This window comes from Rana temporaria, chromosome 1 (genome assembly GCF_905171775.1).
Source record: "Rana temporaria chromosome 1, aRanTem1.1, whole genome shotgun sequence".
In the NCBI taxonomy this organism is placed as follows: domain Eukaryota; kingdom Metazoa; phylum Chordata; class Amphibia; order Anura; family Ranidae; genus Rana; species Rana temporaria.
Window position 1 is genome coordinate 386,198,048 of NC_053489.1, and position 27,162 is coordinate 386,225,209.

At 45.4% G+C, this 27,162-nt stretch overlaps 1 protein-coding gene across 1 annotated transcript in view; it reads right to left on the bottom strand.

Moving 5' to 3' along the window:
• Window positions 1-26,441, bottom strand: part of MYDGF (myeloid derived growth factor) — a 42,439-nt gene extending 15,998 nt beyond the window's left edge. The window contains exon 1 of the mRNA XM_040322543.1: window positions 26,287-26,441. Within this exon, the coding sequence (XP_040178477.1) occupies window positions 26,287-26,421 (135 nt within the window). The 5' untranslated portion in view covers window positions 26,422-26,441. The remainder of the gene's footprint in view (window positions 1-26,286) is intronic.
• Between the last annotated feature and the right edge of the window lie 721 nt (window positions 26,442-27,162).

The following is a 27,162-nucleotide window of genomic DNA, read 5'->3' on the forward strand; positions in this document are numbered from 1 at the left end:
AGGGGTGGTGCGTCACCGTGAAGGGGTGAGTGCGGGTGGACCTGGGGAGTCTTACTAGGTTTGTGGTTTTTAATTCTTACTTTTTTATTATTATTATTTTGGGCGGGTGGGGTCTTTGGTGAGATATCAGAGGTCTAAACAGACCCCCATATCTCTATTTCTGAGACAGTCCCTTTCTCTGTAGCACTTTACTTGAATGAATGAGAAATCTGTATCGATTCCATTCATTGAGAAAATTACAGTCTGATACATTGTAACACTCGCGGTTACAATGTTTAGCGGTCAGTGGATATAGCAGCAGTTGCTGCCTATATCCATTGTGCTGGGGGATTGGTAAACACATGTGTACTAAATCCCCCCCCCCCCCGCGCGCGCGCGTGCACTGCGATCTCCAAGGGGAAAGGAGAGATGCTGCTTGGAGCAGGGATGGGTCAGGGGTGCGGGGGGGTGATCTGACCGGCAGGGGGGGCACACACACAAATCTTGCGCCCCCCCCCACCCAAGCCCCATGCAGCACCTGAAGCTGGCGGGAGTGGCAGAGGAGGGATACCCGCTAATGATGGTGGCTGCGGGGGTCTGGTTTGTGGTAGTGGTTGGATCAGGTGAAGGGGATAGGAGAGGACAGAGGGGGCAGTTTTAGGTGAAATTTAGCAGTGGGGTGGAGTGGCAGGGGACAGGGAAGCGGCTGATCAGAGTTATAGAATTGTTCAGCAGAGAGTCTGCGGAACAATTCTGATATAAGCTTATAGTCATTGAAGTGACCATATGCTTAAAGGAGAGGGAGAAAATAGTATTTTATACTCACCGTAAAATCTTTTTCTCTGAGTTCATGGACGGACACAGCCTTAATCTTGACATAGTGGGTATTAGCATTCCATTAGGAGTGACTAGGCAGAAACTTATAGTAAATGTTAAACTTATCATACACACCCTACAGCCCCGCCCGGGGGGCGGTCCCTCTGGGTATAACCCCTCTCTCTGCATCTTGCAGATCAGTTCGTCAAAAAGCAGTACAAACATAAAAAGGAGGGGGTGGGTGCTGTGTCCGTCCACGAACTCAGAGAAAAAGATTTTACAGTGAGTATAAAATCCTATTTTCTCTTTCGTTCATGGACGGACACAGCGTTTTATCTTGCACAGTATTTGCGCAATAATTTTTCAAAAGCCTTTTTTTGGAAAAAAATTGTTTCATGAATAAAAAAAAAAAAAAAAAAAACACAGTAAATTTAGCCCATTTTTTTGTTAAAATATGAAACATTATGTTACACCGAGTAAATAGATACCTAACATTTCACGCTTTAAAATTGCGCACACTCATGGAATGGCGCCAAACTTCGGTACTTAAAAATCTCCATAGGCAACGCTTTGAAATTTTTTACAGGTTACCAGTTTTGATTTACAGAGGAGATCTAGTGCTAGAATTGTTGCTGGCACGCTGACGCACGCAGCGATACCTCACATATGTGGTTTGAACGGCGTTTACATATGTCGGCGGGACTAACATGTGCGTTCGCTTCTGCGCGCGAGCTACCGGGGACAGGGGCGTTTTAATTTTTTTGTTTTACTTATTTATGTTTTAACACTTTTTAAAAAAAAAAAAACATTTTTTTTTTATCACTATATACTATCACTTTATACTATTACAAGGAATGTAAACATCCCTTGTAATAGGAAATGTGTGTGACAGGTCCTCTTTATGGAGAGATGTGGGGTCAATAAGACTCCGCATCTCTCCACCAAGCTGGAAAGCATAAGATCGGTGAAAAACAAATCACCGATCTCATGATCAGTGTTGCTCACTAGCCGCAATTGCGGCTTTGTTTACTTATGGGTACCCGGGTGTGAAGTCATCACATTGCGCCCAGGTCCTCCGACGGTCATAGAGATGACTGGTGACCATCTAGTCACCTCTATGCTTCCTGCCTGCGCCGGACGATTCCTTCTCCGGGCCCCTGATGGCACGGGAGAGCCCGGAGAAGCACCGGATGGCGGTGGGAGGGGGGGGGGGATGTCGCTATGATCGTTCTTATGGTGCGCAGGATCGCTGGCTAAAGACATGGATATCTGAATGATGCCTCTAGCTGCAGGCATCATTCAGATATCCCCCCGGCAAAGCCCAGGACGTCATATGACGTCCACCCAGGATGGGAGATCCTATCTGTGGACGTCATATGACAATAGGCCGGTATTGAAGTGGTTAATCTTGACATAGTGGGACGTCCCAAAGCAGTGTCAAAAAAACGAGTGGTGGAAACAGCATAAAATTAAACTTCACCCCAAAACAAAACAGAGAGTTGCAACTCTAAACAGACGCCTGCAAAACTTTGCAGTCGAAAGAAGCATCCGAAGATGCACTCACATCAACCTTGTAGAATTTAGTAAAAGTGTGAACGGACGACCAGGTCGCCGCCTTACACACCTGGGAAACAGACATCGGAAAGCCCAAGAGGCACCTATTGCCCTGGTCGAATGCGCCGTGAGAGGAAAGGGGGGCGCCCGACCCTTTATGGCGTAAGCCTGTATCACTATCTGTCGGATCCACCTTGAGATGGTGGACGATGAGCCCGCTAGGCCCTTCTTGGGACCAGCCACCGAAACAAACAGCGAGTCTGACCTCCGAAACGGAGCAGTAGCAGATAAGTATACTCTCAGAGCTCGGACAACGTCCAAGGAATGTAACGCCGCCTCTCTAGGGTGCGACGGATGAGGACACAAGGATGGAAGTACAATGTCTTCATTGAGATGGAAGGCCGAGACGACCTTAGGTAGAAAAGAAAGCTGCGGGCACAGCACCACCTTATCCTTGTGGAAGATCAGATAAGGAGACTTGCAAGACAAGGCTGCCAGCTCAGAAACTCGTCTGACGTGACAGCCACCAAAAAGACCACCTCCTGAGAAAGTGTCAACAAGGGAATCTCTCTAATCTTAGAACGGTGGTTTCTGAAGCACAGAGAGAACCAGGTTTAAGTCCCACGGAGGTAGCGGAGGACAGACCGGAGGGGCCAAAAGACGAACCCCCTGTACAAATGTTCTCACTAGAGAGTGAGTCGCCAGGGGTTGCTGAAAAAAAAACAGCCAGGGCAGAAATCTGCCCCTTAATCGTACTTAACGCAAGCCTTTGGTCCACTCCACGCTGTAAGAACAGCAGGACTCTGGACACCAAATAAGTCAGTGGATTCTAAGGCTGCAACTAACGATTATTTTCATAATCGATTTGTTGGCCAATTATTGCTTCGATTAATCGATTAATAACCTTAGAAAAAAGAATTTTGCAGCGATTTGCATTTTTTTATTTTTTTTAGGCCAATTTGTTGTTGGGCAGATTAAAAAACACAAATTGCCGCAAAAACACATTACATGCTTTTCCGTAGCTTCTCCATTAAAGTATATTGAACCAAAACAACAAAATAGCACCGTTTTGCTTTAAAAAAAAAAGTCCTTGCCCTTTCCAAATACACAGCAGCTGAAAAAATCATGGATGTGAACATGTCCCATAGGAAACCATGTAAATGAACTGTAGTGTGTTTCTGCAAAAAACACCTGAAAACAGAGGTGTGACCCAGGCCTGAGATGTTTAGTAACATAATGGGGTTTAAAAAAAGCCGAGTTAGGCTTACCGGTAACTCCTTTTCTAAGAGTCTTCCAGGACAGCCCATAAGACCTAGGGCTCCTCCTACCAGCATAGGAAACCTCTTACCCCCACCAGATAAAAGGGCGGTCCTCCAGGCCCCATGTCAGTCTTCTCGAGAACCGTAGGACTTCCCTGAAAAACATAAGCATAATACACATAAAACTTCCAAACAAAACCGGGTGGGAATCCGGCTGTCCTGGAAGACTCTCAGAAAAGGAGTTACTGGTAAGCCTAACTCAGCTTTTCTCCCAAGCGCCTTCCAGGAGAGTCCAGGAGAGCCCATGAGACGATGAGCCAGAACTTACCAGTCTAGGGTGGGCCAACTGCCTGAAGGACCTTTCGACCAAACGCCTGTTCTTGCACAGACAGCAGATCCAGGCGGTAATGTTTAATGAAGGTCGAATAACTGGACCATGTGGCAGCCTTGCAAATTTGTTCCGGTGAGGCACCAGCCCTCTCAGCCCAAGACGCAGACAAAGCTTTTGTTGAATTCGCAGTGACAAAAGGTGTAGGAACTTCTCTAATTTTGTAAGCTTCCGAGATGGCTAGTTTTATCCATCTGGCCAATGTGGCTTTAGATGCACTCTTACCCTTGTGTGTACCTGAAAAAAAGGACAAATAAGGCGTCTGTTTTCCTAAAGGTCTTGGTGACCTCCAGATAGATGAGAAGGACCCTTCTCACATCTAAAAAACTAAACCTTCTTTCTAGGTCGCCCTGAGGCGAACTACAAAAGGATGGCAGTACAATGTCCTGCGATCTGTGGAATGTACTGGCCACCTTAGGTAAAAAACCTGGATCCGTTTTCAAAACAACTCGATCCTCAAAAATCTTGAGGAACGGCTCCCTCACTGATAAGGCCTGTAACTCGCTTACTCTACGAGCTGAGGTAATTGCTACCAGAAAAATTGTTTTTTTAAAGTAAGTAATTTGATAGAAATATCCTCTAGAGGCTCAAAAGCAAACTCTACCAGAGTTTGAAGTACCAGGAACAGGTCCCAAGTTGGACAATTTCTCACCACTACTGGTTTGGCCCTAGAAATGGATTTGAAGAATCTAGCTACCGTGGGATTTTTCAAAAGAGAAAACGAGGAAAACACTGATAGCTGCCGCCTGTACCTTCAAGGTACTAACGGAAAGACCCTTGTCAACACCCTCTTGAAAAAAATCCAAAATAGAAGGAACATCATGCGTTGATCTTTGGTTTTCAGACAACCATGAATTAAACTTTTTCCAAACTTTGGAATATATGGCTCTAGTGACTGGTTTTCTGCAATTCACCAGGGTTTAAATTACTTTGTCAGAAAACCCCTGGGCCCTCAGTATCTTTTCTTCAGATACCAAGCCGTCAAGTTGAAGGAAACCACCTGTGGGTGTGATAATGGACCCTGCGACAGCAAGTCCTCTCTCTTCTGAAGCCTCAGTGGAGGCTCCGAGACCAGAGTCTGTAGCAGGAAAAACCATGGCCTCCTGGGCCAAAAGGGGGCGATCAGAATAAGGTCTTTCTCATCTAAGAGAAACTTCCGGAGCACTTCCGGAATAAGTCTGATCGGCAGGAAGGCGTAGCAGTGGTCGAATGGCCACGGATTCGCCAGAGCATCGTTCCCCAGTGATTGATCTGCTGGGTTTAGAGAAAAGAACTCCTCTGTCTTGCGATTGTCCCGATTTGCGAACAGATCTGCTTCGGGACCACTCCATTTGTTGGTGATCTCCGCAAATACCTCTGGATGAAGCGACCAATTGTCTCGCTTCACCCTGTGGCGACTGAGATAGTCTGCCAGACAGTTTTGCGTCCCCTTCAGATGTACTGCTGTAATTGAGGCTAGATTCTCTTCTGCCCATGACAACATTTCCTGGGCAATCGATTGAAGAATCCGACTCCTCGTGCCTCCCTGTTTGTTGAGGTACGCAACCGTCGCAATGTTGTCGGATAGAATCTGGAGATTGTGACCCCTGATTTCCGACTAAAAAATCTGCAGGGCTCTCCGAACCGCTAAAAGCTCTCTCTGGTTCGATGAAGCTCTTGTCTCCCTCAAGGACCAATTTCCCTGTGCGACTTTGTCGCTGAGGTGTGCTCCCCATCCCCAGGAACTCGTGTCTGTCGTGATCCTCTGGGATACAGGAATGGACCATGGCAGGCCTCTTGTTAGGTGAGAATTTGTCCTCCACCACCACAAGCTTCTTTTTATCATGGTAGGTAACAAAACTTTTGACTCCAGAGACCTCGCGTCTCCATCCCAATTTTTCAGAAGAAACATCTGCAATGGTCTTTGATGGAATCTTGCCCATGGCACTGCAGGGAAACATGAGGTCATCAGACCTACTGTCCTTGAAACTTCCCTCAGTGAGACCAACTGATTGGTCTGTAAGGATGAAAATGCTTGCACCATCTTTGAGACCTTCTCCTCTGGGAGAAAAACGTTTTGGTCTACTGAGCAAAAATCGTAGCCCAGATACTTCACCTTCTGGGCTGGATTTAGGGAAGACTTCTCTGTTTATCAACCAGCCTAGGGATTGAAGGAAGTCTTGTACAGTCTGGAAATCGGTTAGCAATTTTTGGTAAGACTCTGCCACTATTAGGAGGTCGTCCAGGTAAGGGATGATAGTTATCGCCTTTAACCTTAGCGGAGCCCGCGCCTCCCCTAACACTTTTGTGAAAATGTGTGGGGCTGAGGACAGACCGAAGGGGAAGGCTTGAAACTGAAAGTGCCGAATTTCTTTTCCCATTTTCACTGCTATTCTCAAAAATCTTTGGAATACTGGATGGATCGGGACATGCAGATAAGCATCCCTTAAGTCCAAAGTGGCCATGAAGCAGTTTGGGTAAAGCAGGCTTTTGATTGAGTACACTGTCTCCATACGAAAGTGCTTGTACCTGATCGATCGGTTTAGAGACCGAAGATTCAGAATAAGCCGATACTTCCCTGACGGCTTTCTGATAACAAAAATAAGGGAATAAAACCCTTTGCTCTGATCTGAGGGGGGGAACCGGAATCAGGACTTTCTGGTCTAACAAGTCTCCTATTTGGAGACCCAGAAGCCCTCGCTTTTTCCCGATCTTTGGGAGGGGAGGTGATCAATAGTCGCTCTGGTGGTTGGCAGGAGAATTCCAGCCTGTACCCATTTGCTACTAGATCCAGGATGAAGGGACTTGAGGTGACTGCAGCCCACTGTGGGAGAAAGGTCCTCAATCTTCCTCCCACAGGAAGAAGCTGGTCACTGTGGCTTGGTGGGCTGTTGAGGGGTGTAAAACAAAAAACACTTCCTCTACCCTTGTGCCCGGCACAATGTTTCTTGGGCCTGTTGTCCTTTTCTCTAGGACTTTTCTGCCTGTTTTGGCCACAATTTTTTTTTCTGCCTGTCTGCTTTTTCTTGTTTTCTGGAAAGGCCTTTTTTCTATCGGCCGTACGTTCCAGTGCTTCCTGCAGACCTGGGCCAAAAAGATGATCCCCTGTTAGGGGAAGCCCACATAGGCGCAATTTAGAGGCTGCATCACCTGCCCAGGTTTTAAGCCAAAGGCTTCTCCTGGCTGAATTCACTAAGGCCGAAGTCCTGGCTTTCATTCTTACCGACTCTGCGGAAGAATCAGCTAAAAAACCCACGGCACTAAAAAGGAGAGGAAAAGATTTTAGAATCTCCTCCCTAGAGGTACCTGCCAATAGATGGGTTTGTATCTGTGTGAGCCATTCTTCCAGGTTTCTGGCTACACAAGTGGAAGCCAGAGCCGGCTTGAGATTCCCCATAGCTGAATCCCAGGCTCTGTGTAGAAGAATATCTCCTCTCGTCCATCGGGTCCTTAAGCGCGCCCATATTATCAAACGCCAGGTCCGAATTTTTTGAAACTTTTAAAAGATTTGGGATTTTTGTTCCACGGCTGCACTGCATTCTCATCAAATGGAAACCTTCTTTTTAGGTTACCAGAAAAGAAAGGTTTTCTCTCCAGGTTTTCCCACTCCAGCTTGATAGTATCAAGGAGGGAACTGTGCACTGGAAAGACTTTAGATTTCTTCTTGTACAAATCTTTGTACACAAGGTCATGCTTAGATAGTTGTACCTCCTCCTCTTCCATTTCAAAAGTTGCATAAATAGCCTTTAAAAAGTTATCCACGTCTTCCAAAGACAACTTAAATCTTGAGGGAATGGGGATGAGCGAGCGCCCCCCCCCTCCTTAACCGTGCCAGGCCCTCAACATGGGGGGGTAGGTGCTTTGGGGCAGGGGGGCACCCTGTGGCCCCCCCACCCCAAAGCACCTGTCCCCAGGTTGATGAGAACAGGGCCTCCTTCCGGCAACCCTGGGCGTTGGTTGTCGGGGTCTGCGGGAAGGGGAGCTTATCGGAATCCGGGAGCCTCCTTTGATAAGGGGGCCGCCTGATGCCGGCCCCCCACCCTAGGTGAATGAGTATGGGGTACATCGTACCCCTATTCATTCACCAGGCAAAAAAACAAAAACAAAAAACAAACACACTACACAGGGTTTTTAACCACTTCCTTACTGGGCACTTAAACCCCTTCCTGACCAGAGGACTTTTTGCGATTCGGCACTGCGTCGCTTTAACTGACAATTGCGCGGTCGTGCGACGTGGCTCGAAAACAAAATTAACGTCCTTTTTTCCCCACAAATAGAGCTTTCTTTTGGTGGTATTTGATCACCTCTGCGGTTTTTATTTTTTGCGCTATAAACAAAAATAGAGCGACAATTTTGAAAAAAAAAAATATATTTTTACTTGTTGCTATAATAAATAGCTCAATTTTTTTTTTTTACGTTTTTTTTTATCCTCAGTCTAGGCCGATACGTATTCTACATATTTTTAGTAAAAAAAAAAAAAAAAAAAAAAATCGCAATAAGCGACTGGTTTGCGCAAAAGTTATAGCGCCTACAAAATAAGGGACAGAATTATTATTATTATTTTTTTTTTTTACTAGAAATGGCGGCGATCTGCGATTTTTATTGGGACTGCGACGTTATGGCGGACACATCGGACACTTTTGACACATTTTTGGCGCCATTCACATTTATACTGCAATCAGTGCTATAAATATGCACTAATTACTGTATAAATTTTTTTTTTACTAGAAATGGCGGCGATCTGCGATTTTTATTGGGACTGCAACGTTATGGCGGACACATCGGACACTTTTGACACATTTTTGGCGCCATTCACATTTATACTGCAATCAGTGCTATAAATATGCACTAATTACTGTATAAAAATTTTTTTTTACTAGAAATGGCGGCGATCTGCGATTTTTATTGGGACTGCGACGTTATGGCGGACACATCGGACACTTTTGACACATTTTTGGCGCCATTCACATTTATACTGCAATCAGTGCTATAAATATGCACTAATTACTGTATAAATGTGACTGGCAGGGAAGGGGTTAACACTAGGGGGTGAGGAAGGGGTTAAATGTGTATCCTAATTAGTGTTCTAACTGTGGGGGAGGGGGGGTGACTGGGGGGGTGACCGATCTGTGTCCCTATGTACAAGAGACACAGATCCGTCTCCTCTCTCCCCTGACAGCACCGCTGTCTGCGAGAGCCGGGAATGAGAGATGATCTCATATGTAAACATATGAGATCATCTCTCATTGGCCGCACAGATCGCCTAGGAAACGGCCGCTCCGATTGGCCGTTCACGGCGATCTGTGACTGGCTGTGTCCAAGGGACACGGCCAGCACAGCAGTTCCCCGCTGCGCGCTCGGGAGCGCGCGCGGGGAACGCGAAAAGGGGCGGCCGTAAAAACACGGCCTCCCAGAGAAGTAGAGCCACCCGGCGGCCGTATATAGTCGTACGGCCGTCGGGAAGTGGTTAAAGAAATTTATTAGTCAGCTACGGGGGCCCCCCCTCTCTTCTTTAGCTCTTTTACGAGGGGGGGGCCCTGCTTCTTCGATGTCTTCACTGCCGTCTGGTTCTCTTCCGCCGGGGGGGGCACTTTCTTCTTTAGATCTCTTTTACAGCGGCCCCCTCCCGGGCTTCTTCTACGTCTTCTGCGGGGGGGGGATCCCGACCTTCACCGCCGTCTGGTTCTCTTCCGCCGGGGCCCCGCTCTCTTCTTTAGCTCTTTTATGAGGGGGGTTGCCCGGGCTTCTGTCGCTGCCTTCTTCTCTTTTCTTCGATGTTGACACGTCGCTTCCTCCCGCTGTAATGCACCGATTTATATAGGCCTCTTATGACGTCACAGTGCACCGGAGCATGATGGGACTGTGACGTCCTAAGAGGCCTGAATAAATCAGTGCGAGCCACGCACACGGCATTACAGCGGGAGGAAGCGACGTGTCAACATCAAGGAAAGTAGGCAGAAAAAGGCGACAGAAGCCCGGGCACCCCCCCCCTCGAAAAAGAGCTAAAGAAGAGAGCGGGGCCCCCGGCGGAAGAGAACCAGATGGCGGTGAAGACCGGGACCCCCCCCCCCTGCAGAAGATGTCAAAGAAGCCCGGGAGGAGGCCGCTGTAAAAGAGCTACCCCATACTCATTCACCTAGGGTGGGGGGCTGGCATCAGGGGGCCCCCTTAATAAAGGAGGCTCCTGGATTCCGATAAGCTCCCCTCCCACAGACCCCGACAACCAACGGCCAGGGTTGTCAGGAAGAGGCCCTGTCCTCATCAACATGGGCATGCGGCCTGGCACGATTAAGGAGGGGGGGCCACTTGCTCGTCCCCACCCCCTTTCCTGACTGGCCGGGCTGCTGCTCTGATACGGGTCTGGTATGAATTTTGGGGGGAACCCCACACCTGGTATGCCCCTGTAGGGGGAACCCATGCTGTTTTTTTTTTTTTATTTGGCATGGAGTTCCCCCTCAAAATTATACCAAACCCAGCTGACAGTGCGCTGCGATAACCTGCGGTTATGTGCCGATAGCTGCGGGATTTCGCAGCTGGACGAATCCAGTTCTATTTTTTCTATCCGCACAAAACCACGGGTAACAAAACCACAGGTAACCGTAGTGTGTGAATGATGTCATATGAAAGCATTGTGTGCTTCTAGCTGCGGTAAAATCCGCAGCTAAAAGCACCATTCTATCCGTCCGTGTGAAAGGGGCCTAAGTTTCTGCCTAATCACTCCTAAAGGAAGGCTAATACCCACTATGTCAAGATTAAGGCTGTGTCCGTCCATGAACGAAAGAGAAATTAGGTCCGTACGCCGTACTGACTTGGCCACCAGCAGGCACAGCTGTAGGTACTTACGCCGTACGGCAGGGGTGCCCAACCAGTGGCCTGGGGAGCCCTTTGATGTGGCCCATGACCTCTTGCTCTGGGATGGTGGTTTCTGACCTGCCATCCCAGAGCATCAGTGTTGAGTGAAGCCGGCGGTAGAGAAAGCAAGCAGCTGCAGAGCCGCATAGGCCGATGCATCCTGTATAGCGCCAGCTCCTGTCACAATCGCTACCAAATGCACTCTGCCTGGGACAGCAACAGCCGGGGAAAACTGAATGGAAGACGTATGAAAGGTAAGTTTATTACTGAAATCACAGTGTGTGTATTATATATTTTAACCACTAGCTGACGGCCGTACGACTTTGTACGGCCGCAGCGCGGCTCTCAATCTCTAACAGGCCGTCTTTTTACGGCCGCCCCTTTGCTCGTTCCCCGCGCACGCTCCCGAGCGCGCAGCGGGGAACTGCTGTGCTGCTTGGACACAGCCAAACACAGATCGCGGTAAATAGCCAATCGCAGCGGCTATTTACAGCGCGATCTGTGCGGCCAATGAGAGATGATCTCATATGTAAACATATGAGATCATCTCTCATTGCCGGCTCTCCCCTCCTCACACAGACACTGCGTGTGAGGAGGGGAGAGAAATCAAAGTAACCAGCGATAAAAAAAAAAAAATATGACTAACCAGTGCCACCACCTGTGCCCCACACAGTACTACAGTGCCCCACACAGTGCCCCCCACAGTACTATAGTGCCCCACACAGTGCCCCCCACAGTACCACAGTGCCCCCCCAATACCACCGTGTGCCCACCTGTGCCCACCAGTACCACCGTGCCCACCAGTACCACCTGTGCCCATCTGCCACCTCAGTGCACATCTGCAATCAGTGCCCACCTGTGCCACCTCATCAGTGCCCACCTGTGCCACCTCATCAGTGCCCACTTGTGCCACAGTCAATCAGTGCACATCAGTACCCATCTCATCAGTACCCATCTCAGTGCCATCTGTGCCACCTCATTAGTGCCATCTGTGCCGCCTCATCAGTGCCCACCTGTGTCCACCAGTACACAGGCCTCATCGGTGCACATCAGTACCCATCTCAGTGCCATCTGTGCCACCTCATCAGTGCCATCTGTGGGCATTCCTGGCTTGTTAGGGTCTCAAGAAATGAGATAGGCCTTCAGTACATCAGGTGTGATCAGATGTGATAATTTTTTATGATTTGCACTATAGCTTGTAGACTCTAAAACTTTCACACAGACCAAATAATTCATCAGTATCGCCTGTTGGTGCCCACCAGAGCAGCCTCATCAATGCCACCCTATTTTTTTTTAACTTTTTTGTTTTTTTTCGCTTGGCATCAGGCCCGAGCAATTCCTATTGTCTGATGCACCGGACATGCAGTTCTAAGCGCTGGACAGCTGATTAAAAAAACTGGCTCCTAACTTTTTTAGCTGGCTCCTAGGTTATAAGCAAATTTGTCAAGAGATTATATATATATATATAAAGTTTGGGGGACCAGCTTGATCGCAGGACACAGGCTTTTAAATCAAAACTGAGGTTTATTAAACACAAATGGCTTCACAGCAGCAAAAACAAAATAAATAATCAGTCTCACCGACTCGTAGAGCTCAGAACTGCTATCGCAGTTAAACAGTCCTTGCAGGTAAGTTCTCAGGTAGCAGGCTTCCAGGCAGGACACTGCCAATTGCTTTCACAGCTTTTCACAGCTTGTCCCTGTCCACCATTATCATGCATAGTCTCTACTACTAGGGGTGCAACGGATCGTCACCGATCCGTGATCCGAACGGGCCACCCCGTTCGGATCGGCACACTCCGCGATCCGCGGAGCGCTCCGGAGCCTAGGCCTAGGAAAGTCCCCGGCTTCGGCCTAGCTCCGGAGCATCTTGCTCCACCCAGTCTGCTTGCCAGAGCCCAGCGTGACACGCCTCCCCGCCTCCCCGGGGAGGCGTGTCACGCTGTGCACTGGGCTCTGGCAAGCAGACTTGGAGACAGTGAAGCACTGGTGTGAGAGGAGGGGGGGGGGGGGGAAAGAGCAAATTCAGGGTTGGATTATAAAGAGGAAGCAGGTGAGGCTGTTTGGGACTTGTTAAAGGTACTATCTTGATGTTTTTACAGCAAAATATATATATATATATATATATATATAATATGTGTGTGTGTGTATGTATATATATATATGTGTGTGTGTGTATGTATATATATATATATATATATATATATATATATATATATATATATATATATATATATATATGTGTGTGTGTGTGTGTATATGTATGTATGTATATATATATATATATATATATATATATATATATATATATATATATATATATAAAAAAATTCTTTTGGACCAATGAAAACGGACCCTTTTTTTTTTTTTGCTGATCCGAAAATGATCCGATCCGTGACTCCTGATCCGAGGATCGATCCGATCCGTGAGTTTTTTGATCCGTTGCACCCCTATCTACTACACTCCTTCACTCTCACCTGCAACTTCCTGTCTTTGCTTTAAGCCACATCCTTGAACAGGTGCGTTAACCCTTTCCGTTCCCTTAAAGGGACCACAGTCCAAACAGAGGGGAAATATAACGTCCTTCCAGGACCCAGCCACGGCGTCCTGTACAATATATATATGTTTTTTTAGCAGACACCCTAGGGAATAAAGTGGCGGTAATTTTTTTTACAGGTTACCGAGGAGGTCTAGTGCTAAAATTGTTGCACACGCTCTAATGCACGCGGCGATACCTCACATGTGTGGTTTGAACGGAGTTTACATATGTGGGTAGGACATACATGTGTGTTCGCTTCTGGGCGCGAGCTACCGGGGACAGGGGCATTATACATTTTTTATTTTACTTAATTTTTTTTTATTTTTACACTTTTTTTCATTTTAATTTTTTTGATCACTTTTATTCCTATTACAAGGAATGTAAACATCCCTTGTAATAGGAATCTATTGCGACAGGTAGGGATGCACCAATACTGGTATCTGTTTTGGCGCAGATACTAGCAATATTTACGAGGATCGGTACTTGCGAAAAATGCTCCGATACCGAAGTGACGTCGCTTGGGAGCGGACTGCCTTCGGACAGTGCCATCCCAGCTGCTTCCTCCTAGTGACATCGCTTGGTGAAGGCCCGCCTGGCTGCCTGTCCTAACAGCCCACCAGCCTCGTCTCTGCACTGCACACCTCCCTCCTCCAGCTCTGACTCCCAGCCACACAGAGCACTGGATCCGGGCTCTCCCTGGCTGAATGCTGGAGGCAGAGAACAGGGGGCTCGGTATGAAGACACTGTACAGCGGTATCCTGTTGTACTGAGCAGCAGGGCTCTCTCCCTCCTCTGTGTGCTGTCCGGCCAGATCCTCTCCTACGAGAGACACCTGTACCCCCTGCCTGCAGTCCCTGACCGTCTCCTGCACCCTGCCTGCAGTCCCTGACCGTCTCCTGCACCCTGCCTGCAGTCCCTGACCGTCTCCTGCACCCTGCTTGCAGTCCCTGACCGTCTCCTGCACCCTGCTTGCAGTCCCTGACCGTCTCCTGCACCCTGCCTGCAGTCACTTCTGCCCGTTGCCTCCTCCTTCCCTCTACCAGCTGTCACCCCTGCCCCCATGTTTCCCAATAACCCTCCTATCCCCATCCTTTTCCATCCCAACTCTCACACCCCACAATCCCTCTTTCATCCCACCCTGAACTACCGCCACCTCCCAAACCACCCCTCTTTCTAGGCGATAAGCATTAGTAATTGGTATTGGCGAGTACCTGCAAAAGAGTATCAGTACTCGGTTTAAAAAAAAAAAAAAAAAAAAAAAGGTCCTCCTTATGGAGAGATGCGGGGTCAATAAGACCCCACATATCTCCTCCAGGCTGGAAAGCATGAAATGGGGAAAAAAATAATTCACCAATCTCATGCTGACAGCCACGATCACGGCTTTGTTTACTTCCGGAAACCCAGGTGTGACATCATAACGTTGCGCCCGGGCCTCTGATCATAGAGATGATTGGTGACCATCTGGTCAACGGAAATCTCTATCGTCGTCATCTGGCGCTGGCTGATTTGTTCTCCGGGCCCCCGATGGCCCCGGAGAGCACGGAGAATAGCTAGATGGTGGCGGGGGTCGTCCCCTCCTTTCACCTATAAGACCAATCAAGTGGCGGAAATGCCGCTATGGTGCACAGAATCGCCGGCATCATTCAGATACCCCCCCCCCAAAAGTCCAGGATGTCATATGACGTCCAGCGGTAGGGAAGTGGTTAAATTCCAGGGAGATATTGTCCTAGCGCTCCTGTATCCAGGCGGTGCTGCACTTCACCATCCCCAACCAAATGCAGTAAGCCGGCTGCATGAGAGGGATTTTCCGTATGTCCTCCCTAGTACCCCAACCCAGCGAGCCCCCCAAAGAAAATGTGTCTGTAGAAAGCGCGGATATAGGCGTGACACTTGCCATTATTGTCCCCCCTGTCCTGACAATCCTGGTCTTTGCATTGGTGAATGTTTTGAGCGCTACCACACTAGTGCAGTTTTAGTGTAGGGTAAAGCATTTCACAGACTAGGACTTTCACAGGGTCTCCCAAGATGCCATTGCATTTTGAGAGACCCAAACCTTTACAGTTACAAAAAAAAAATATATATATATAAAAAAAAAAAAATTAAAAAATAGTTCTTGTTTTGTTCTCTCTCTCTCTCTCTCTTTCTATTGTTCTGCCCTTTTTTACTGTATTCTATTCTGCAATGTTTTATTATCATTATGTTTTATCATGCTTGCTTTTCAGGTATGTAATTTTTTTATACTTTATTGTTTTCAGGTACGCAAATTCAGCTGCAGCGCGGATTTATTTATCTTGACAGCAACAGCGTTTGCTCTTACGATACATAAAGCCGTGACTCCAACACTGTAGGAGGTGATTTTGCCACCACAGTTAAAAAAATGTGCATATATGCCAAAGCATGGGGGCAGCAGGGGTGGAGGAGCGATTTGCTCCTAACTTTTGTGGGTGGATGCCCCCATGCTTTGGCATAAATAAATGGTGCATGTATGCCTATCATTAGAAGTGGGTGGATGAAGGGAGGTATTCTGATGGTGGGCATAACCACCAATCAATATCTATTTTTTTTCATTCAGCCCACAGGCGGCATGACAAAAAAAAAAAAAAAAAAAAAAAGAAGGATTACAATATGTGCTCAACAAGGACCAGCAATGTACTGGTATGTTGCTGGACTTTGAGTGGTTATACCAGAATGATACCTGCGGGTTGCAGGTATCATTCTTTTCTTTTTCCATTTAAAATTTTTATTATATATTTTTCATTGACAGAAAACTATCAACATAACATTCTTACACAATATATACTAACAAACATGTAACAACACATACATGGTCTCCTTACGGTCCAGTTATTTTGGTCAAGATATAGTGCCCCTTCTTTCGCTCCCTAGACCCTTCCTTACCACCATCTCCCGCTTAACCCAGATACACAAGGGCAGCCTCCCTGGTAGATACACAGTCTGCCACGACAGAATCCCCGATGCAAATCTCCATAGAAAGAACAGGAGAGTAGACAGAGGAGGAAAGAGAGGACGGAGAGAGATAGAGAAATAAAGGGAGAAAAGAGAGAGAGGAGAAAGAAAAACAAAAAAAATAAATCAAATAAATAAATAGAAAGAAAAAGGAGAGAGGCCCTCCCTGTTTTTAACTATAACTAAAATAAATCATCCCCTTCATCAGGGACACCCCGTGCTTAACTTGATTAAATTGGAAGTTAAGTTTCTAAGTGATATCTACTACAAACAAAAAATAAATAAAAAAATAAATAAATAAATAAATAAATAAAAATAAAACACCAAGTGAATAGATTCTTTTAATCCCCTTTTTAAACTGTGACTCACCGAGTGCACCACTTATTTGAATTAAGATGTATCTTCCTAAGTGATAGGGGGGAGCAATTATCCTCCCTCCCCTTCATTTATATATATGTGCCAACCTTCCCATTTCTCAGGGGGCTTAACCTGCCCCTACCCCTGTGTAATAATAAAAAAGAGAGAAAAAAAAAAGAAAAAAAAAAAAGTTAATAATTTATAGAAAACCTCCACTACCAACTACCAAAGGAAGCTATCAAGCCTTCCCTTTATATACATTTGTGTGCTTAGCCCTCCCTCCTACCCCTTACCTACCACCCCAAAAAAAAAAAAAAAAAAAAAAAGTATATAAATTATTTTTTACCCCTCCCCTTTTTAAACTGTGACTCACCTAGTGCGCCTCTTATTTGAATTAAAATGTATCTTCCCAAGTGATAGAGGGAAGCTATTCTCCTCCCTCCCCTTCATTTATATATATGTGCCAACCTACCCATTTCTCAGGGGGGGCTTAACCTGCCCCTGCCTTTGTGTAATAGTGTAAGAATAGAACAGAAAGGAAAAGAAAAATTATAAAACCTCCACCACCAACTACCAGAGGGAGCCATCAGGCCTTCCCTTTATATTCATTTGTGTACTCAGCCCTCCTACCCCTTACCCACCACCCCCCAAAAAAAAAAAAAAAAAAAAAAAAAAAAAAAATTATACAGAAAGGGTGAGAGGGGGGGGGGGGGAGGAGATACACGGGGGAGAGAGAGAGCAATCAGGATGGATCCACCTCATCTGTACCCCCCTTGCCCATCCGCCCCCCCCCCCTCCCTAAACTTCCTCCATCCCTCCCACACCTCCTCCTGTCCCCTCCCAAAACCTCCATGGAACGCCCACATCTCCTCCATCCTTCTAATTCTGTCCACTTCACTGAACCATTCCTCTATGGTAGGCGCCTCTTTTTTCTTCCAATTCCTAGGGATAAGAATCTTAGCTCCATTTAATAGATGCGGGATCCTCTATATTTTCTCCTGGTCATTTCTGAATTATGAAATAGGCATTCCCATGGGTCTTGTTTCACCTCATATCCACTGATCTCCTTTATCTGTGCCAACACCTCCCTCCAATACTCCTGAATCAGAGGGCATTGCCACCATATGTGGGCATGAGATCCCTTCATCCCGCACTCCCTCCAACACAGGGGTGACATCCCTTTATCTATCTTATGCATTTTTGTTGGAACATAATACCACTTACAGAAAAGCTTATAATTAATTTCCTTAACCTTAGCGTCCATGGACGTGGAGTGGACATATTCAAGTATCTTCCTTTTTTTTTTTACACAAATTGTTTGATTCAATTCTATCTCCCAGTTTTCAACTGCCCTTAGTGCCTCCAGCTTGCCGTTAGGTGTCAAAATCTTATAAATATTAGAGAGTCCCTGCTTTCCTATTCCTCCCCGAAGGGCGCATTTTTCCCACTGGTTTAAATCATTTGGGGCTCGTATTGGTTTCGGCAGAGTATTTATAAAGTGTTTAATTTGCCTATATCTCCAGGTGTCTCCTGGAAGTACTCCATATCTTTCTCGTAATTCTATTAGGGAACACAAACCTTCACCCTTCATCAAGTCCCCAAGTTTTAATACTTCCGACGTTCCCCATCTCTGATATAAACCTCCTTCTTTACCTGGTTTAAAATAATCAGTACCTGTAAGGGGCATCAAAGGACTATTATATACCCATTCTTCCCTTTTGCATATTCTATCATAGATTTTATATGTTTCCTTTGTAATTGTTGGGGCATCTTGGGGCAATCCCCTATACTTTTTCGGAACCCATATTCTTCCACCTAATTTATTGGTACTTAAATTTTCTTCTACTTCTACCCATTTCTTTTTCTCCCTTCCCTCACTCAGGAACCAATCTGTCATCCTCCTCAGGACCGAGGCCTCATAATACCGTTTGAAGTTCGGCAGTAGGAGTCCTCCTTCCTGTCTAGGTCTATTCAAGGTTTCCACTGCTATACGGGCTCTCCTACCCCCCCCCCCAAATGAATCCCCCTATTATCCTTCCCAGCATCCTAAAAAAAGCTTCTGGGACTCCTATCGGGAGGGTTTGGAAAATATACAAAGCTTTGGATAATATCATCATCTTTATTGTATTTACCCTTCCTAACCAGGATACTCTACTTATACTGTAACCTTTTAACTCTGATCTTATTTTGTTTAATAGAAGTATGTAATTATCCTCATATATAAACCTTTCAGTGGTAGATAGAAAAACCCCGAGATATCTCATTCCCCTTTGCTTCCACCTAAATGGATATAAAGCCTCCATATCTCTACGTTCGCCATGACCTACCAGAATATTCAGAATTTCTGTTTTTTCTTGGTTGATTTTTAAATTTGAGATCTCCCCATATCTCTCATATTCGGCTATTATCTTAGGGAGTGTTTCCCTCGGGTTAGATACATACAACAGCATGTCATCCGCAAAAGTAGAGATCTTATGCTCCTTACCCCCCACATCTATCCCCTCAATTTCCCGATTCCTTCTTATTGTTTCCATTAACGGCTCCAATGTTAGGACAAATAGAAGGGGGGAAAGCGGGCATCCCTGTCGGGTCCCGTTGTAAAGTGAAAATCTATCCGACAGGGTGCCATTTACCCTCACCTGAGCCGAGGGGCTAGAATATAGTGCCCCTATCCACCTAAGCATATTTGGGCCTAGACCGACATGTGACAGGGTGGCTAGCAAGAATTCCCAGTCCACCCTGTCAAATGCCTTTTCAGCATCTAATGACAGAAACAATGTTGATTTCTTACTCTTTTTGGCCTTTTGTATCAAGAACAGGGCTCTCAGAATATTGTCCCTCGTCTCCCTCCCCGGAACAAATCCCGCCCTGGTCGTTCTCGATCAGTTCGGGCAAAAAAGGTCTTATTCTTTCCGCCAGAATTTTTGAGTAGATTTTTATATCCACATTGATCAGGGATATGGGCCTATAACTTGCGCATGAGGGGTCCTTATCATCCTTTCCGATCAGGGTTATGTGAGCCCCTAGGGCCTCCTCCCTTATTCTCATACCTTCCCCGATGGAATTCATATACTTTTGGAAGAAGGGCCCCAGGATCACCCCAAATCTTTTATAATAGGCCGAAGTGTACCCATCTGGGCCAGGACGTTTCCCCATCTTAATGCTCTTTATTGTCTGGCTTATTTCTTCTTTCGTAATTTCGCCCTCTAAACTACTAATTACTTCCTCCGATAGACCCGGGATCTTCACCTTTTCTAAATATTGTTTAATCTTCATACTCTTATTCTGGGTTTCTATTATGCCCTGTTCTTGATTGACCTTATATAAATCTTGGTAGTACTCCTGAAATATTTTGGTTATTTCCTTCGTAGAGTGTCTCAGTTCTCCCTTTTTATCCTTTATTTTTAAAATAAAGTTTTGTAAATTTCGTGGTTTTATAATCCTTGCCAAGAATCTACCTGGTTTGTTTCCCAATGCATAAAAATTATTATTCATTTTATTGAATACCCATTTTGTTTCCAGTTCTAATAGATTACATAGGTCCTCTCTCTTCTTACTCAAAGTTTTATACACCTCTTCTACCTGTGACCTTTTATGTAACTGTTCTAGACTCCCAATTTCTTCTAATAACTTTTGCTTCTGTGCCTGCCTAATTTTCTTTCTTTTAATTTTTTCCGCAATCAACCTCCCTCTCATGAATACCTTGTGTGTTTCCCAAAGCGTCGAGGGGGCGACGTTTTCTATATCATTTTCCTGAAAGAATAGACACATATCCCTTTCCAGATCATCGGCTATATTGATGTTATTTAAAAGTGATTAGTCTATTTTCCAGATTTTCTGCTCCAGCGGGACCTCCCCTACATCTAGAACCATCACCACTGGGGCATGATCTGACAATGTTATAGATTTTATATCTACACTTCTCAAACCTTCTAATAACCGATGATCTAGGATGATATGGTCAATTCTTGAGTATGATCTATGTACCGGCGAGAAGTATGTGAAGTCTTTATCCCTCGGATGCAAAATTCTCCAGGCTTCTACTAGTTGCATTTGGTGGAGTTTTTGTTTAATTGTCCTAAGGTATTTTCCCTCCGATCTCATTGACACCGGTTGGGTATCCAGAAAGGGATCAAAGACAAAATTAAAATCCCCTGCAAGGATCAAATTACCTTCTCTAAACCCTTCTAATTTATTCAGGATTTTTTTAAAAAATACTGCCGATCTCACATTGGGGCAGTACACATTTGCCAATGTATATTTCAAATTAAGCATAGATCCTTTTATGAATAGATATCTCCCCTCTGGAGGTATCATTCTTTTCAGCCAGCGGTCGATATTCATGCAAAAGCAATCCTAGCGGCTAATTAGCCCCTAGACTGCTTTTACAAGTAGTGGGAGGGAATGTCCCCCACCATCTTCCATGGTTTTCTCTGGCTCTCCTGCCCCAACAGGGAACCTGAGAATGCAGCCGGTGGTTCCGCCAGCTGACCATAGAGCTGATTAGAGACCAGAACGGCTCCAATCATCTCTAAGGTCTAAGAAACCGGAAGCTACAAGCATTTCATGACAGATTTCAACCGGATCTAAACAGTGCCATTGGGAAAGCATTTTATCACACCGCTCTTGGTGTGGTCAGATGCTTTGAGGGCAGAGAAGTGATCTAGGGTCTTTACATTCCCTGAGATAACAAAAAAAAAAAAACACCCCTGCCCCCCCCCTGTTCTCGCGCAAAGGTGAACGCAAGTGTCGGTCTGGCGTCATATGTAAACAGTGATTGCACCATGCATGTGAGGTATCACCGTGAAGGTCAGATTGAGGGCAGTAAGTTTAGCAGTAGACCCCCTCAGTAAATCTAAAGTGGTAACGTGTAAAGGCTTTTAAAAAATGTATGTAGTTTGTCGTCGCCACTGCACAAGCGGTGTCTCTGTGACACGCCGCCACCGACAGTACAGGGATGTGCGCACACGACCGTTTGCATACCCTGTTTAAATGGGCCAATGTCATATGACGTCCGGTCAGAACAACAGAGTCTTCCTTAGGGCCGAAACAACTAATTGATTAACCACTTAACCCCCGGACCACATTGCTGGTCAAAGACCAGAGCACTTTTTGCGATTCGGCACTGCGTCGCTTTAACTGACAATTGCGCGGTCGTGCGACGTGGCTCCTAAACAATATTGGCGTCCTTTTTTTCCCCACAAATAGACCCTTCTTTTGGTGGTATTTGATCACCTCTGCGGTTTTTAGTTTTTGCGCTATAAACAAAAATAGAGCGACAATTTTGAAAAAAAATGAATATTTTTTACTTTTTGCTATAATAAATATCCCCCAAAAATATATAAAAAAACATTTTTTTCCCTCAGTTTAGGCCGATATGTATTTAACATATTTTTCGTAAAAAAAAAAAAAAAAAAAAAAAAAAAAAAAAAATCGCAATAAGCGTTTATTGATCGATTTGCGCAAAAGTTATAGCGTTTACAAAATAGGGGGTATTTTTATGGCATTTTTATTAATATTTTTTTTTTTACTAGTAATGGCGGCGATCAGTGATTTTTTTTCGGTACTGCCACATTATGGCGGACACTTTTGGGACCATTGCCATTTTTATAGCGATCAGTGCTATAAAAATGCATTGGATTACTATAAAAATGCCACTGGCAGTGAAGGGGTTAAGACTAGGGGGCAGGGAAGGGGTTAAGTATGTTCCCTGGGTGTGTTTTAACTGTAGGGGGGGGGGGGTGGACTGACATGGTGAAATTACTGATCTTCTGTTCATACATTGTATGAACAGAAGATCAGCATTTATCTCCCTGACAGGACCGGGAGCTGTGCGTTTACACACACAGGTCCCGGTCCTTGCTCTGTAACGACCGTGTGTGCCCAGCGGCGATCCCGCCCGCCGGGCACGCACATGGGAGCGAGCAGGGGGAGCGCCTCCGGCAGCGCGCCCCTAGTGGCCTGCGCGAGAGCCGACGTATAGCTACGGGCTCTCGCGCAAGGGAGCCGACCGCGGCTGGTTTGGCAAGCAGTTAATCGATTATGAAAATTGTAATAGATTAATTTCATAATCGATCAGTAACATAATGGGGTTAAAAAAAATAAAAAATAAAATGAGCCCTTTATAGTACAAAAAAGCAAATCGCTACTGTAAATATTACTTTCACTGTCCCACAGTAAAAAAAAATTAACCCCTTACAGTAGCGATTATTTGCTCTTTTTATACATATTTTTGTTTTTTTAACCCCATTATGTTACTAAACATCTCAGGCCGGGGTCACACTTCTGTTTTTTGGTGCTTTTTTGCAGAAACACACTACAGTTCATTTACATGTTTTCCTACGGGACACATTCACATCCATGATTTTTTTTTCAGCTGCTGCGTATTTGGAAAGGGCAAGGACTTTTTAACGCAAAACTGTGTTATTTTGTTTTTTTTGGTTTAATATACTTCAATGGAGAAGCTGCAGAAAAGCATGTAATGTGTTTTTGTGGCAATTTGTGTTTTGTAATCTGCCCAACAACAATTTGGCCCAAAAAAAATTAAAAACGCAATATATTTTTTTTTTAAGGCAATTATCCGATTAATCGAAACAATAAATCGGCCAACTAATCGATGATGAAAATAATCAATAGTTGCAGCCCTAGTCTTCCTCCCGCCTTCATTTGACAACGGGTGGGGGACAAGTGGTTAAAGGCTTTTAAAAATGTATGTCGTTTGTCGCCGCTGCACGTTTGTGCGCAATTTTAAAGCATGTCGTGTTTGGCAGCCATGTACTTGGCCTGAGATTTCATCAAACATTTGGACAATATAGTGTGTTTTAGTGCATTAAAATTTTAAAAAGTGGAAAACAAAAAAAAAAAAAACGCTGCGCAAATACTGTGTGAAAAAAACATGCAACACCCACCATTTTAATCGGTAGGGCCTTTGCTTTAAAATATATATATATATTTATTTATTTATTTATTATGTTTGGGGGTTTAAAGTAATTTTCTTGCAAAAAAAAAATATATATTTTTTTATGTAAACAAACAGTGTCAGAAAGGGCTTTGTCTTCAAGTGGTTAGAAGAGTGGGTGATGTATGACATAAGGACAATTCAAAACCCCCCCAAATGACCCCATTTTGGAAAGTAGACACCCCAAGCTATTTGCTGAGAGGCATGTCGCGTCCATGGAATATTTAATATTTTGACACAAGTTGCAGGAAAAATATTTTTTCCCCCCCACAAAGTTGTCACTAAATTATATATTGCTCAAATATGCCATTGGCATATGATGAATTGGATTTTGGGGTCCCGTACGCGGCTAGGCTTCCAAAAAGTCTCACACATGTGGTATCCCCGTACTCAGGAGAAGCAGCAGAATGTATTTTAGGGTGTTATTCCACATATAACCATGGCAGGTGTGAGCAATATATCATTTAGTGACAACTTTGTCATTTTTTTATTTATTTTTTTTGTCATATTTCAATCACTTGGGACAAAAAAATAGAAATAAAAGTTTCCTTGGGGTGCCTACTTTCCAAAATGGGGTCATTTGGGGTGCGTGGGTGGGGGGGGTTGTACTGCCCTGCCATTTTAGCACCTCAAGAAATGAGATAGGCAGTCATAAATTAAAAGCGGTGTAAATTCCAGAAAATGTACCCTAGATTGTAGACGCTATAACTTTTGCGCAAACCAATTAAATATACGCTTATTGACATTTTTTTTTTTTTTATCAAAGACGTGTGGCTGAATACATTTTGGCCTAAATGTATGACTAAATCATATGAATCATAATTGACGTCCCCCCCAACACAAATAGAGCTTTCTTTGGGTGGCATTTGATCACCTCTGCGTTTTTTAGGCCGATATGTATTCTTCTACATAATTTTTGAAAAACAAAATAAATAAATAAAAAAATCGTAACAAGTGTATATTGATTTGTTTGTGCAAAAGTTATAGCATCTACAAAATAGGGGATAGAGATATGGCATTTTTTTTTTTTTTACTAGTAATGGCGGTGATCATCGATTTTTATCGGGACTGCGATATTGCAGCAGACAGATTGGACACTTGACACATTTTTGGGACCAGTGACAATTATACAGCGATCAGTGCTATAACAATGCACTGATTACTGTAAAAAAAGTCACTGGCAGTGAAGGGTTTAACACTAGGAGGCAATCAAGGGGTTAACTGTGTTCCCTAGTATGTGTTCTTACTGTGGGGGGTGGGACTGACTAGGAGAGATGACAGATCGGTGTCCTCTCCCCTGAGAGAACCAGGATCTGTGCGTTTACACACACACAGATCCCGGTTCTCGCTCTGCCCTGCGGTCATTGCGCCCACATCAGCTCCGGCAGCGAGCTCCCAGGTGGCCAAAAGGCGAAGTGACGCAAGGTAACGTTGTTTCGCCCAGGGGAGCCAACCTGCCGCAGTAAAACAAAAAAGAGGTCCACTGCTCACTTCTGACTGCAGGCTGCCTGCGGTCGAGGGCGGGGTGCACAAAGATGGCTGTCGGTCGAGGAATTTGACAGTGCGCAGTTTAGTGAAAAAGCTGATGCCATGTCACAGAAAGTGACGTGGGTTTGACAATTTAACCAAACAACCATACCCGTACCTACAGAGCTTTGTGCCAGAGCTCCCGTGCAGGAGTGACAACATCGTGGCCCTGGGCCTTAGTCCGCAAACCCAGAAGATAGGGTGAAGATGAAAGATGTGCCAGCGTTGTGCTGGACGGCTTTGTGTCCAGGTAAGTGTCATAATGTATTAGTATGTGGATCACACTAGTACATTAAGACCTAAAGGAGATATCCAGGCTGAGCTTCTTCTAAGGGTTACCGGAGTGCAGTTAGTTTTGCACTCCTGTGATCCGGTTTCAGCGGAGAGTGGTCTGAAGTCCGCTCTCCGCTGAGGTCACTGCCATCAGTCGAGGTACCGCGTCATTCAGACTTCTGAAGTCGGGATCCGCCAGCTGCCTCGACTGATGAAAGTCTCAGCGAGCCGCTGAGATGACCACTCCCCGCCCCTCCACAGCTCAGCGGTCCAATGGGCGTGGAGGAGCAGAGAGGAGAGCTGGTGACTGATAGTCAGTAAGGATGAGCTCTGGCATGTTCGCATAGAACACGTGCAGAGCCCGCCAGGAAGTGTGCACGGCGCTGCGCTGATAACAGCCAGGGAGACATTTCACGATCCCTGCAGCCGAGCATCGGGACAATGTCTCCCTGGCTGTGATTAGCACAGCGCCGTGCACACTTTCTGGCGGGCTCTGCACGTGTTCTATGCGAACACGCCGGAGCTCATCCTTAATAGTCAGCAGCTCTCCTCTCGTGGATCTGTGAGAAGCGAGCCATCAGCGTTGTTCATTCGCTCGGTTCTCAGTGCAGAGACCCCCAGAGATATACACAGGTGTCCAGTGCTGAAAAGGAACATTTTCATCAATACATCCTGGGAGGAATTTAGTAATAGCACACAGTGGGAAGTGATGCTACTTTGGCATTTGAACCACATACCTACGATGCTCAGTATGTTGTCTGGTGGACATCTTAGGTGATATAGTTCAAAATGACAGCACAGATTTCCATTAGCGTTTTAACAATTAAAAGATATCTGACCAGTGTCCGGGTATATGTGTACTCCACACCGCCTGGCTTAACGTCAAATTCTTCTGTACTCGCTGTGTCCTCTGCCCGAGTCCCGACAACAACCAGGAGACCGAGCACAGTCCCTACAATCACGGACGCCGCCATATTCAGGAAGAGCAGTATTACCACTTACCACTAGGGGGAGCCAAAAGCCTACGTCTTGTTATACACGTAGCTTGTTATCGAGAGACAGAAATAATACCAATGAATTTCGGTAAATAGTCAAGAAAGGAAAGAATTGTATACATGGAATGCGTTTGTAAATATTTGACGCATAATTTGTGTAGCGCGGCGCTTCTGGGACTAGTCTTCACCGCCGCCATTTTGTAGGAGTCCGTTGGCATACTCTTTTAAACGTGGACACACTTGATTCGATAGGGTGAAGCTGTGCTGACACTTTGGTATTGGTAACAGTTGTTTCATCAGATTAGGCGACCCGTCAGAATGTCTAACGGAAGTGACGTTACGTTGACGCCATCTTGCTACACCCCGCACTTCTCCACAGTAAGGAGAGAGTGAGATGGGGCAAGCGGACATCTTGTTACACCCACCGGAGTTTTGCATTTTACACTTTTTTTTTTTTACAGTAAACTGAGTTTATATAGTAAAATGTAGTGCTTAGAACTCCGTCTGACTGTTTTGATGTTGCATTTTGAAAGCAGCAGCAAGCCTGCTCATCTCACAGGTTTGCTAATCCGACAAAAGTCCGCTGTTTTTCAAATTTAACGTCACATTCTGACGGGTCGCCTAATCTAACGAAACACTGCTACCCATCAAAAAAATGCAACAGAAGTGACGTTCTGTCGCAGCCACCTTGGTAGACCCGCACTCGTCTGCAGTAAGCCT